The sequence below is a fragment of the Phocoena sinus genome, chromosome 5, assembly GCF_008692025.1.
Source record: "Phocoena sinus isolate mPhoSin1 chromosome 5, mPhoSin1.pri, whole genome shotgun sequence".
NCBI lineage: Eukaryota > Metazoa > Chordata > Mammalia > Artiodactyla > Phocoenidae > Phocoena > Phocoena sinus.
Genome location: NC_045767.1, coordinates 119,692,030 through 119,706,276, shown reverse-complemented (window position 1 = coordinate 119,706,276; position 14,247 = coordinate 119,692,030). Strand labels below are relative to the sequence as shown.

General features: G+C 42.1%; 1 protein-coding gene across 9 annotated transcripts in view; it reads right to left on the bottom strand.

Annotated features, from left to right (window-relative positions):
- MANBA (mannosidase beta) overlaps nucleotides 1-14,247 on the bottom strand; it is a 152,790-nt gene that overhangs the window by 44,303 nt on the left and 94,240 nt on the right. For all 9 annotated transcript variants that reach the window (XR_004349994.1, XR_004349995.1, XR_004349993.1 and 6 more), the window contains 3 exons: nucleotides 12,433-12,577; nucleotides 1,757-1,899; nucleotides 649-906 (listed from right to left, as the gene is read on the bottom strand). Coding sequence is in view for 1 of the 9 variants with exons in the window: in XM_032632653.1 (XP_032488544.1) it covers nucleotides 649-906; nucleotides 1,757-1,899; nucleotides 12,433-12,577 (546 nt within the window). In the remaining 8 variants the exon portion in view is untranslated. The remainder of the gene's footprint in view (nucleotides 1-648; nucleotides 907-1,756; nucleotides 1,900-12,432; nucleotides 12,578-14,247) is intronic.

Below are 14,247 nucleotides of genomic sequence, written 5' to 3'. Positions count from 1 at the left end.
CATGTGGGATCTTCCCGGACCGGGGCACGAACCCGTGTCCCCTGCATCGGCAGGCAGACTCTCAACCACTGCGCCACCAGGGAAGCCCTAGCTACACAATTTTTATAACAACACATCCTATCCTGATCATCTCTTTTTTTCCCTTGGCAGTGATAAAGAGATTTGGTGACTGAGCCACATGGAAGCAATAAATCAGAGAGGAGAGTGAAACTTTTTTAAATGAATAGACTCTCCTTAAAAATGCAAAATTAAGAGTGCCTCTACCGGCTCCATTGTTTCCTGGCTATGGTTTATCAAACAGGTTTGCTCACTTGTATATGCAGATGATAATACTTCACGGTTGATGCAGTAAAGCCCCCAGGACAGACAGAGCCTGGAACCTAGAGGAGGAGCAGTCAGTGGTGATGACTCCTGCTGCCTTGCCCTCCACTGCACCAGCCTGACTAGGGAGATGTGATGGGACAGCAGGAGTGGCAGGAACCTTAAGCTTTGACAAATACAAATAATAAAAATTATTTGCTCTTTGCTTCCAGTGGGAAGGGGCCAATCTTCCCCGGGTCCCAGGTAAGCTCAATACCAAGGAGAAATTTTGCAAAAAAGCAGGACAGTTCCACAAAGCCACGGTGACCCCAGGCCACTGGTGCTTACACTGATATTTGCCTTGTGGAGCCCCTTGGCCTCCTTTGGTGAGGACAGGAAGTGATAGTTGGTTGGGCTCAAGAGCTCCCTGTCAGTTGACAGGTAAAAGGAAACCACACAGCTTTGTCGTGTACAATTTGTACATCCTCTTAATAATTCAGCTACTGGCTTATCATAGAGAAGAGCAGACTCCCCTGCTTTCATCACAAAAGGCTTCGTCGTCTCAGAGCACACGGGCTCCAGGGAACTCCATGCGTGGACTCTCACCTGGGGAGAAACAAGACAGACAAAAACCAAACATTCTTAGTTACTATTTTTTTTAGAGAATAATAGGAGTAATAATAGATGAAAGTCAGAATAGCAGAACTGGTTAAGAGACTGTGAAACTCGGGTTTAACCATAGCCCCACCAAGTACTTGTCATGTAACCAAGAAGTTAACTTCTCAAAGTATCCGTTTCTTCAAACATAAAATGAGAATAATAACAGCACTAACTCCACAGGCTGTTGTGAGAATTAAGCAGTTTAGGGAAGGCACAGGACCTGGCGCATTATAGTTAATTCACAGACTCGACCTGTTCTCAATGTCCTCCTAACTGCAGCCACCCAAGACTTCTTTGAGTTTCTGTCCTTTCTTTTACCTAAAATTGTTTTAAATACAAGTTCATTTTTCCACATATATATTCTGAATAATTTTACTGATTTCCACTTTAACATACTGTTTTAAATGAGTTCTTTCGGTGAAGTCTAGCCTATTTCCAGCTTCTCATGATTATAAATAACCTTAGATTTAACTGGCATTCTACAGTTTACAATGCACAGTCATCTAATGACTGTATTCACTATCCATAGAAATCCTTTAAGAAGGCAGGCTGGTGTCATTTTACAGATGAGGAAACTGAACCAAGACATTAAGGTCATAGAATAAATAGCAGAATTTTCCCCTGAATATAGGTTTTCCAATTCCAAGAACAGCTCATTTTCTGCTGCAAGCACTAGAAACATTTTGATACAAATTAATTTCTGTTTTCTTTTTTCCAAAAAAGAATAGAACCAAATAACTAAAGAAATCTAAAATTCGCCCTCTACCACAGAGAGAAAAAAATCCAAGCAACTTACAGTGAGCATCATCTTGTGGTCTGAGTGAAGGTCTGACACACCGTAGATGAAAAACACATCTTCATTCTCAAAACCCACCGGCAACAGTGGAGCGAAGAAATGCCGAGCAAAATAATGAAGCATTTTCCACTTTCCTCCATACTCTAAAAGTAATCAGTTGGGTTAGGAAACAAGGGTCAAGCAGTCGGAGTCATCATCCACAGGGTCCAGCTGTGTAACCTGTCATAATTCAGGGCACTGAGCGTAGAAGGGAGAGCAGACAGTGGAGGGAACCCATGTTTGTTGAGGGCAAGTAGCATTTTTGAATATCACCTCATGTCAGCCTCAAATCTGAGTGAGGCAGCCATTAACATCGCACTTTTCAAATGAGGAAATGGAGCTCAAGCAGTTAAGTCAAACATGCCACTGGCAGTATTTTGAGCCCAGACCTGATTCCTAGCTAGCACTTTCTCATATGCAATTCTGCTTCCAGAAGCTCAGTGTACCGATGTTCCTTTTCCCTACATACACATGAAAAAGGGAGTCAGTAGCATTGGCAGTGAACATCTGTTACAAATATTCATTTCGCTAGTATTACTTAGCAAAACTACTATTATAGAGGCTGGCCAAGATGTTGGAGTAGGAAGACCCTGAGCTCACCTCCTCTCGTGAGCACACCAAAATCACAACTATTTACAGAGCAACTATTTACGAGAAAGACCAATATCTAGCAGAAAAGATCATCTACCACTAAAGGTATAAAGAAGGAACCACAACAAGATGGGTAGGAGAGGCAGAGTTGCACATAGTCAAGACCCACACCCCAGGAGTGGGTGACCCACAAATGCAAGAATAATTACAACTGCAGAGGTACTCCTCAAGGAACGAGGGGTCTGAGCCCCATATTGGGCTCCCCAGCCCGGGGATCCTGCACCAGGAAGACAAGCCCCCAGCCACAAGAATGTTTGGCTTTGAAGGCCTGCAGGGATTAAATTCAGGAGTCTCGGAGGGCTGGGGGAAATAGAGACTCTCCTCTTAAAGGGCTCACACGAAATCTCACACACTCCAGGAACCAGGGCAGAAGCAGTCATTTGAAAGGAGCCTGTCAGACTCATTTGCTGATCTTGGAGAGCCTGCCAAAGAGGCAGCGAGCAACTGGAGCTCACCCTGGAGACACAGACACTGGCAAGCACCATTTTGGAATTCTCCCTCCAGCTGACTGGCACCAGGACCCAGCCTCACCCACCAGCCTGTTCACACCAGTACTGGAACGCCTCAGGCCAAGCAATTAGCTGGACAACCACCAGCAGACAGGCTGCCTTAAGACCTCCTGAGCCCGAGGCACCTCAGGACATGGTCCTGTCCACCAGAGGGCCCAGGACCCAGTGCCATACAACAGTGTGCAAGCACTAGCCTCAGGACCCCCAGGGCCTGGCAGCTAGAAATCCTGGGACCCAGCCCCAGCCACCAGCCAGCCAGCACTAGCCCCAGAACATCCTGGGCCTTGGCTTCACCCAACAACAATTCAAAATCAGCTCTGGGACACTGGGCCCTGCAGCCAGAGACCCTAGGAGTCAGCTCTGCCCACCAGTGGGCCAGCACTAGCCCCAGGACCCAGATTCACCTACTGGCTCCAGGATCCCCTGGATACCAACTCCACCCACCAATGGGAAGACACCAGCCTCAGGACCACTGCAGCCCTACAGCCTACCTTGTTGGACACAGCCAACACAGCAGATTGGCACCAGCCCCAGGATTCCCGGGCCTGGGCCCCACCCACCAGCAGACCAACACCAGCTCTAAGAAACCTTGGATGCCTCAGCCAGCTGCCCTGGGATCCAGCTCCATTCACCAATGGGCCAGCACCAGCTCTGGAATACCCCAGAACCTGCAGCCAGCCATATCAGGAACTGGCCCCACCCACCATCAGGCCAACACTAGATCCAGGAACCCCAGTCCTGTAACCACCCACCCCAGAACCTGGCTCTGCCCACAAGTGAACCAGCAGTAGCCCTGGGACCCTCCAGGGTTCTGCAACCAGCAGCCTCATGACCCAGCCCCACCAACCAGTGGCTGGCAGGGTCCACACAAGGCAGGGCCTGGAAACCAATCGGGCCAAAGGCCAGCCATGCCTACTAGACCAACGACATCAGTAAGCCCACCACACAGAAGGACCCACGCACCCCACATAGGGGGCACCCCTAGAGCGTATAGCTCCGATGACCAGAGGGGAGTGAGCTGCTGGGATGCACAGTGTACCTCTTACAAAAGGCCACTTCTCCAAGATCAGGAAACATTACCAACCTACCAGATACATAGAAATAAAAAAAGAGCAAGTTAGGCAAAATGAGGCAACAGAGGAACATGTTCCAAACAAAGGAAGAAGATAAAACCCCAGATGAAGAACTAAGGGAAGTGGAGATAGGCAATCTGCCTAAGAAAGAGTTCAGGGTGAGGATCCTAAAGATGATCAAAGAATGCAGGAGAAGGAGGGAGGAACACAGTGAGAAGTTTAAGGAAGATACAAAGAACTAAACAGAGAGGAAAACTACAGCAATTAAAATGAAAACTACACTGAAAGAAATCAACAGTAGATGAAATGATACAGAGGACTGGATCAGGGAGATGGAAGACAGAGTAGTGGAAATCACTGAAGCTGAACAGAAAAAAGAATAAACAGAAAAGAGGACAGTTTAAGAGACCTCTGGTACAAAATCAAGTGCACTAATATTCACATTACAGGGTCTCAGAAGGAGAAGAGAGAGAGAAAGGGGCAGAGAACATATTTGAGGACACAATAGGCTGAAAACTTCCCTAACCTGGGAAAAGAAACAGACATGCAGGTCCTGGAACACAAACAAGATCAACCCAAAGAGGTCCACACCAAGATACACTGAATTAAAATGGCAAAAGTTAAAGAAAGAATATTGAAAAGGGAAAAGCAACAAGTTACATACAAAGGAAGTCCCATAACGCCATCAGTGGACTTTTCAGCAGCTCTGCAGGCCAGATGGGAGTGGCAGAATAAATTTAAAGTGATGAAGGGAAAATCTACAAACAAGAATACTCTACTCAGCAAGACTTCCATTCAGATTTGATGGAGAAATCAAAAGTTTTACAGACAAGCAAAATCTAAGAGTTGGGCACCACCAAACCAGCTTTACAAGAAATGGTAAAGGTATTTCTCTAAGTGAAAAAGAAAAGGCTACAAATAGAAACATGAAAATTATGAAAGGAAAAAGCTCATTGGTAAAGGCAAATATTAGGTAGTAAATCAACCATGTACAAAGCTAGCAGGAAGGTTAAAAGACAAAAATCATCTATATCCACAATAATTAGTTAAGGGATACACAAAACAAAAAGATGTAAAATATATCAAAAACAATAATCAGGACTTCCCTGGTGGTCCAGTGGTTGGGACTTCACCTTCCAATGCGGGAGGTGTGGATTCGATCCCTGGTCAGGGAGCTGAGATCCCACATGACTTGCAGCCAAAAAGCCGAAACATAAAACAGAAGCAATATTGTGGCAAATTTAATAAAGAGTTTAAAAAAAAAAAAAACAATAATCATGGTGAGGGTGGGGGAGTAAAAATGTAGAGTTGTTAAAATGTGTTTGAAATTAAGAGATCAGAGACTTAAAATAATCATATATATTATATTACACTACATTACATTACATTATATATAGATTGCTACATATAAGCCTCATGGTAACCACAAACCAAAAATCTACAATAGATAAACACCAAAAAAGAGAAGGGAATCCAAACATAACTAAAGATAGTCATCAAATCAAAAGGGGAGAGAAGAAGACAGGAACAAAAAAAAGAAATACAAAAAACAACCCCCAAACAATTAACAAAATGGGAGTATATACCTATCAATAATTAAATGTAAATAGACTAAATGCTCCAATCAAAAGGTACAGAGTGGCTGAATGGATATAAAAACAAGACCCATACATATGCGCTACCTATAAGAGACTCATTTTGGATCTAAAGATACACACAGACTGAAAATGAGGGGATGAAAAAAGGTATTCCATGCAAATGGAAATCAAAAGAAGTTGGGATAGCACTATTTATATCAGACAAAAGAGACTTTAAAACAACGACTGCTACAAGAGACAAAGAAGGACATTACATAATGACCAAGGGATCAATCCTATATAACAATTGTAAATAGCTATGCACCCAACATAGAAGTGCTATATATATAAAGCAAATATTAACAGACACAAAGGGAGAAACTGACAGTAACACAGTAAGAGTAGGGGAATTTAATACCCCACGTATATCAATGGACAGATTATCAAGACAGAAAATCAATAAGGAAACACTGGCCTTTAGTGACACATTAGACCAAATGGACTTAATAGATATTTAGAACATTCCATCCAAAGCAGCAGAATACACATTTGATTCAAGTGTAAATGGAACATTTTCTAGCACAGATCACACGATATGCCACAAGAGTCAATAAATTTAAGAAAACTGAAATCATATCAAGCACCTTTTCCAACCACAGCCCTATGAGACTAGAAATCAACCACAAGAAAAGAACTGCAAAAAACACAAAGATGTGGAGGCTAAATAATATTTTACTAAACAACCAATTGGTCACCAAAGACAAAGAAGAATCAAAAAATATTTGGAAATGAATGAAAACAAAAACAGAATGATCCAAAAATCTATTGGAGGCAGCAAAAGCAGTTCTAAGAGGGAAGGTTACAGTGATACATGCTTACCTCAGAACACAAGAAAAATTGCAAATAAACAACCTAACCCTACGCCTAAAGGAACTTAGAAAAAGAACAGCAAACAAAACCCAAAGTTCGTAGAAGGAAAGAAAGAATAAAGATCAGAGCAGAAATAAACAAAATAGAGACAAAGAAAAAATAGAAAAAGATCACTGAAAACAAGAGCTGGTTCTTTGAAAAGATAAACAAAACTGAAAAAACTTTAGCCAAACTTACCACAAAAGAAAGAGAGAGGGCTCAAAATCAATAAAATAAAAAATGAAACAAGAGACAATACAACTAATACCAAAGAAGTACAAAGAATCATAAAAGACTACTATGAACAACTACACACCAACAAATTGGACAAGCTAGAAGAAATGGATAAATTCCTAGAAACATATAACCTTCCAAGACTGAATCATGAAGAAATAAAAAATCTTTTTATTTCAGACCAATTACTAGTAAGGAGACTGAATCAGTAATCAAATACCTCCCAAAAGGGTTTCCCTGGTAGTGCAGTGGTTAAGAATCCACCTGCCAAAGCAGGGGACACAGGTTCGAGCCCTGGTCCAGGAAGACCCACATGCCGTGAAGCAACTAAGACCATGGGCCACAACTACTGAGCCTGCGCCCTAGAGCTCGTGAGCCACAACTACTGAACCCACATGCCACAACTACTGAAGCCCATGCACCTAGAGCCCACGCTCCACAAGAGAAGCCACTGCAATGAGAACCCTACACACCTCAACAAAAAGTAGCTCCCCCTCGCCGCAACTAGAGAAAGCCCGTGCACAGCCAAAAATAAATAAATAATTTTTTAAAAAAAATTAACCAGAAAACCTCCCGAAAAACAAAAGTCCAGGACCAGATGGCTTCACTGATAAATTCTACCAAACATTCAAAGAAAAATTAATACCAGTCCTCCTCAAACTTTTCCAGAAAATGGAAGAGTAAGGAAGCTTCTGAACTCATTCCATATGGCCAGCATCAACCTGATTCCAAAACCAGGCAAAAACCATATGATCATCTCAATGAATGCAGAAATAGTTTTTGACAAAATTCAACATCCATTTATGTTTTACCATAAATGGATGGGTATGGAGGGAATATACCTCAACATAATAAAGGCCATATATGATAAGCCCACAGCTCACATCATACTCAACAGTGAAAAGCTGAAAGCACTTCCTCTAAGATCAGGAACAAGACAAAGATGCTCACTCTCCCAGTTTTATTCAACATAGTATTGGAAGTCGTAACCAGAGCAATCAGACAAAAAAAACAAAATAAAAAGAATACAAATTGGAAAGGAAGAAGGAAAACTGTCACTGTTGGCAGATGACACGATGCTATACTTAGAAAATCCTCCTGCAGTATAAAAAAACAAACAAACAAAAAAACAACTACTACTAAACTTTCTTTGGGTTATTTGTATGGAAATATGTTAATATAAATGTTTCAGGCATTACATGAAAAAAAAAAAAGAAAATCCTAAAGACAGCACCAAAATTACTATAGCTCATCAATGAATTTGGTAAAGTCAAAGGGTACAGAATTAATATACAGAAATTTGTTGCATTTCTATACACTAACAACAAACTATAAGAGAGGAATTAAGTATACAATCCCATTTACCATCACATCAAAAAGAATAAAATACCTAGGAATAAATCTAACTAAGGAGGGAAAATACCTTGTACATGGAAAACTATAAGACACTGATGAAAGAAACTGGAGACAACACAAACAAACGGAAACAGATACCGTGTTCATAGATAGGACTAACATTGTTAGAATGACCATACTACTCAAGGCAATCTACAGATTCAGTGCAATCCATATCAAAATACTAATGGCATATTTCACAGAACTAGAACAAATAATTCTAAAAATTTGTATGGAAACACAAAAGACCCCAAATAGTGAAAACAATCTTGAGAAAGAAGAATAGTGCTATAGGTACCATGCGCCCAGACTTCAGACTGTACTACAAAGCTAGCCATCAAAACAGTATGGTACTGGCACAAAAACAGACACATATATCAATAGAACAGAATAGTGAGCCCAGAAATAAACCCACACACTTATGGTCAATTACTCTACAACAAAGGAGGCAAGAATATACAGTGGAGAAAAGACACACTCTTCAATGAATGGTACTGGGAAAACTGGACAGCTACATGTAAAAGAATGAAATTAGAACATTTTCTCACACCAGTTACAAAAATAAACTCAAACTGGATTAAGGACCTAAATGTAAGACCAGAAACCATAAAATTCCTAGAGGAAAACACAGGCAAAATACTCTGACATAAATTGTAGCAATATTTTTTTGGCTCTGTCTCCTCAGGCAAAAGAAACAAAGGGAAAAATAAACAAATGGATCTAATTAATCTTAAAAGCTTATGCACAGCAAAAGAAACCATAAACACAATGAAAAGACAGCCTACTGATTGGGAGAAAATATTTGCAAATGATACGACCGATAAGAGGTTAATATACAAAAATATATAAACAGCTCATACAACTCAATATAGAAAAAACAAACAACCCAATCAAAAAATGGGGAGGAGGGCTTCCCTGGTGGCGCAGTGGTTGAGAGTCCACCTGCCGATGCAGGAGACACGGGTTCGTGCCCCGGTCCAGGAAGATCCCACATGCCGCGAAGCGGCTGGGCCTGTAAGCCATGGCCACTGAGCCTGCGTGTCCAGAGCCTGTGCTCTGCAATGGGAGAGGCCACAACAGTGAGAGGCCTGCGTAACGCAAAAAAAAAAAAAAAAAATGGGGAGGAGACCTGAATAGACATTTTTCGAAATAAGACATACAGATGACCAACAGGCATATGAAAATATACTCAGTGTTGTTGATCATCAGGGATGCAAATCAAAACCACAATGAGGTATCACCTCACATCTGTCAGAATGACTATATTCAAAACGACCACAAAGAGTAAATGTTGGCAAGGATGTGGAGAAAAAGGGAACCCTCCTACAGTGCTGGTGGTAATGTAAATTGATGCGGCCACTATAGAAAACAGGATGGAGGTGCCTCAAAAAAAACTAAAAATAGAACTATAAGACCTGGCAATTCCACTCCTGGGTATATATCCAAAGAAAATAAAAACATTAATTCGAAAAGATACATGCACCCCAATGTTCACTGCAGCATTATTTACAAGAGCAAAGATGTGGAAGCAATCTAAGTGTCCATCAACAGATGAATGGATAAAGAAGATGTGGTATATATATATATTTATATATATATATATGCAATGGAATATTAATTGCCCATAAAAGTATGAAATTTTGCCATTTGCAACACATGGATGGACCTGGGGGGTATTATGCTTAGTGAAATAAGTCAGACAGAGAAAGACAAATACTCTATATGTTATCATTTATATGTGTAGTCTAAAAATCGAAACAAATGGATGAATGGAACAGAAACAGACTCACAGATATAGAGAACAAACTATTGGTTACTCGTGGGGAGAGGGAAGGAGCAAAGTGCAACATAGGGACAGCAGATTAAGAAGTACAAAGGACTATGTATAAAATAAATAAGCTACAAGGCTATACTGTAGAGCACAGGGAATATAGCCAATATTCTATAATAACTTTCAATGGAGTATAATCTATAAAATTTTGAATCACTATATTGTACACCTGAAACTAATATTGTAGATCAACTATACCTCAATAAAAATAGATAAATAATAAATTAAATTAAATTTTTTTAAAAAAATAAACTTACTTAGAACTCAAAGTCTCCTTTTCCCATAGGCACAAAATCCTCTGAGTGAAACAAAGCAACCACAATCACAAATATGGCTGGTAAGTTCAGACTGGAGGGGGACACCCAAACGCATGACAATTAATGACAATTCCTCAAATACAATTAGAAGCTCTCAAGAACCTGCAGAATCCGGTGCCCTGTTGGCATCTCTGGTATGCTAAACCCACAAACCAAAAAATATTTCAACGTGCCTCTATTTCAGAAAGAAGATCCTTCTCCACAAAACACTGCATCACCAGACAGCTTCAGAGAAAGGTATACAGGGAGAGGGAGAGAGAGCAGGGGGTGAGAGAGTAAGATGAGGGAAAGCGGGTGGGAGAGAGGGGGAGAGAGAATGGGGGAGCACTTCTAGAATTCACCCGTGCAAGCTGCTGAGATGAAGGAACACGGTTTTGAGGTTCAGCTAGAACTAATTTCTTTAGGTTTTGCAAAAGTTCAACTCTCCAGCACTTCAATTCCAACTCTTAGTATTTCCCCTTAAAAATAACAATGAGAGGGCTTCCCTGGTGGCGCAGTGGTTGAGAGTCCGCCTGCCGATGCAGGGCACACGGGTTCGTGCCCGGGTCCGGGAGGATCCCACATGCTGCAGAGCGGCTGGGCCCGTGAGCCATGGCCGCTGAGCCTGCGTTTCCGGAGCCTGTGCTCCACAACGGGAGAAGCCACAACAGTGAGAGGCCCGCGTACCGCAAAAACAAAAATAAATAACAATGAGAGGGGAAGGGTGGAGAGGCCTTTCCAATTAGATCTATGAAATGAACTAGAACTTATATTTGGAAAGTTTTCTGATAAATGGAAAGTGGCTTGGACCTGAGATAACTTACTCTCACGTGTGGCATCCATTACAGGAGAAAGACTTCAAATGCGTGGTTGTAGCAATCAAGGCCACAAACAAAAGACATTCAAGAGAACAGCAGTTGAAGCAAAAGGTCTCAGTGATACATACCTTAGTTACTAAACGATGACACCCCCAGGAGATGGTGACCCTCTCCTCGAATGCACTGTCCTGCCAGAGTTTAGAAGGCAGACAAATTCTTACTCTGACGTCATACTCTGAAATCCTTTCTGAAGAACATAGGGTCACTTAAGGGAAGAGTTACAAAGCCTGGGCTCTCCCACTCCTTGAACCGAACTCAGCTTCAGAAGACCACCGCCGCATCCGCAGACAGGAAGCAGGCTCAGCCTCCAAGTACCTCTGAACAACATCTCTCTCTCCGGTTTAAGCGTCCCAGAAAGGCTATTCCCCTAGCATCTATCTCCTGACTCTCATTAAATACCCTTTTCTCTGGTTGGTGTAGATAAAGAGTTTGATCAGGGAAACCTGATCAAGACTGCAGTTCCCTGCAGAGGTGATGAGCACTTATTCAAAGCATGTGGGGAAGGAACTCTGTGCTCTGCATTCTCAGCTTGTTTAAGAGCCTCACCCAGCAAAATGGCCTTCTTACTTTACGGCCTTGCCTCATTTTTGACTCAAAACTTTTGTTCATATCATTAACTGAACTTGGCTTCAAATCACCTCTTAGTGAAGGCCAACATTCATTAATACACCTTTTTTTTAATGCACGAAAATAGATGAAATAATTCAAACTGCAAGCACCATGTCAGCCATCTCACCTGTTCCTCATTGAACAGACATGTTCACCTGATAACCCTTCTTACTTGGATTTCTCACGCAATTCCCTTTCCCCCAAGAGATCAACAGGGCGAAAGAAAGATGACCTGACGGACTTGAAGGGGAGTCAGCAAAGGGATATTTTAACACTCAGCTGGGCCAAACTTTCCTGTGGTTGGATTCTCCTAAACAGAAGAAGGGGTGCTTATGTCAATCTCCTTTTGCCCTGGAAAGTCCTCTTAAGTAAACTCAAAATTCTAAGCAACCATCAGAAGACACATGGCTGAGATCTTCACGCATGAATCTTTCCCTTCCTTCGCCTGCTTTTGCGACTGCACAGCTCAGAACTCGTAGCGAGGCTGCCTCTAAGGCTCCTGGAAAGACTGTGAAGGTGGGAGAGGAGGCCGCAGCTCCGAGACCAGCAGCTGGACAGCCTCCTCTCCCTGGAGTCCTGCTTGGGTTCATCTGACCCTTCCAGCTCTGTGCTCTCTCAGTGCCTCTCCCCACAGGTATGGCTTTCTCTCACTCACACAAATACTGAAACACTTACCTAGAGAAGACCAGGAAGGAGCCTGCCAGATGTCATTCAACTGCCAATAAAGTGCCCCCATGGTGTGCCCTCCTCCATGCACTATCTCGCTGCGACTGCGGCGGTAGAATTCAGTTTCTGTTTTGACACACTGGGCCTGCATCACCTGATTCAGGGGAAAACATTACAACACAGGTGTTTTTCAAATGAATTTATCTGCAAAACAGAAATAGACTCACAGATATAGAGAACAGACTTGTGGTTGCCAAGGGGCAGGGGGAGGGTTGAACTGGGAGTTTGGGACTAGCAGATGCAAACTACTATATATAGAATAAACAACAAGGCCCTACTGTAGAGCACAGGGAACTATATTCTGTATCCTGTAATAAACCATAATGGAAAATATGAAAAAGAATATATATGTATAACTGAATCATGTTGCTGTACACCAGAAACTTACAACATTGTAAATCAACTACACTTCAACCTTAAAAAAAAGATTATTCAAAAAGAGAAGCTCAGTCCATTGCAAGATTTAAAAAAAAACACAGGCGTTTTTGCTTGAGGTAGGCTGTCTAGATCTGAGAAAATTATAGGCTTGAATAAATTTGGGAATTTCATTACCATTATATATACCATCATTATACTAGATCTGGAACCAACCCCTGAGTATGAGAAGCTGTTGTCTGTAGCAGCTGGGTTTGGGGAGAAGCTTGGTATTGGGCTTAACAATGGGTAATCAGGTAATCGTGGAAACAGGATGGTGTAAAAGGTTCTTTGCCAACGATAGTGGAGGCAATGACGGAAAACAAAGACTGTGATTCCAGAGCAAACACTAAGTTGTGGGCAGTGACGGGTTTTACTAACACTTTCGTGGCTATTAAGAAAATAGTTTATTAGAAAATAATTCTATAGAAAAAGAACTATATTATGACTCTGATATTGTCAAATCCCTAACCCCTTTCTTCTAGTCAAGCAGTTGTTTTTTATATCATGCTTTTTGATAATGTAAAACTTCTTATGAATGCAGTTCCTTCCTTATAGCAGAACAGATTGTAAACTGCAACAAAGAGACAAGTAAATTTAGTTCTTATTTAAGAGGCATGAAAAAACTCCATGCAAGACCCTTAATTACTTAATTACCAAGGAGAACCTGGAGAGACAGTCAGAGCTGCAAGGATTCCCCAGTCAGAGAAAAGGACGGCCTTAGAGTAGGGTCTGGATTTTCACAGAGGAGGAAAAAGAGGGATGCATATATGGCCACTAGAAGACCAAGTTCAGATGCCTTCCTAAAACACTAGAAAAGCTCCAATGGGGCTTCCCTGGTGGCGCAGTGGTTGAGAGTCCACCTGCCGATGCAGGGGACACCGGTTCGTGCCCCGGTCCAGGAGGATCCCACATGCCACGGAGCGGCTGGGCCCATGAACCATGGCCGCTAAGCCTGCGCGTCCGGAGCCCGCGCTCCGCAACGGGAGAGGCCACAACAGTGAGAGGCCCGCATACCGCAAAAAAAAAAAAAAAAAAGAAAAGCTCCAATGAAGCGAGACCTTTAGATCGAGCAGAGCTGGCTAGTGAGGAAGTCGCAGATGAAGTTACAACTTACATGAGGCACAGCTGTCAAACTCCAGAAGGGCAAAGCGAGAAGAAATCACGGCCGTTCAATAAAAATTTAATAAACACTTACAGTGTGTGTTGCATGCTGGTAATGGTAAGCCCCGCCCCCAGCAAAAAAGAGACAGCCCACCCTTGTGGAGCATATTGGCTTGTGTAGAGGACAGGCCTTAACCAAAGAATCACACAAATATATGGAAACTTTAAACAGTAATGAGGGCTAAG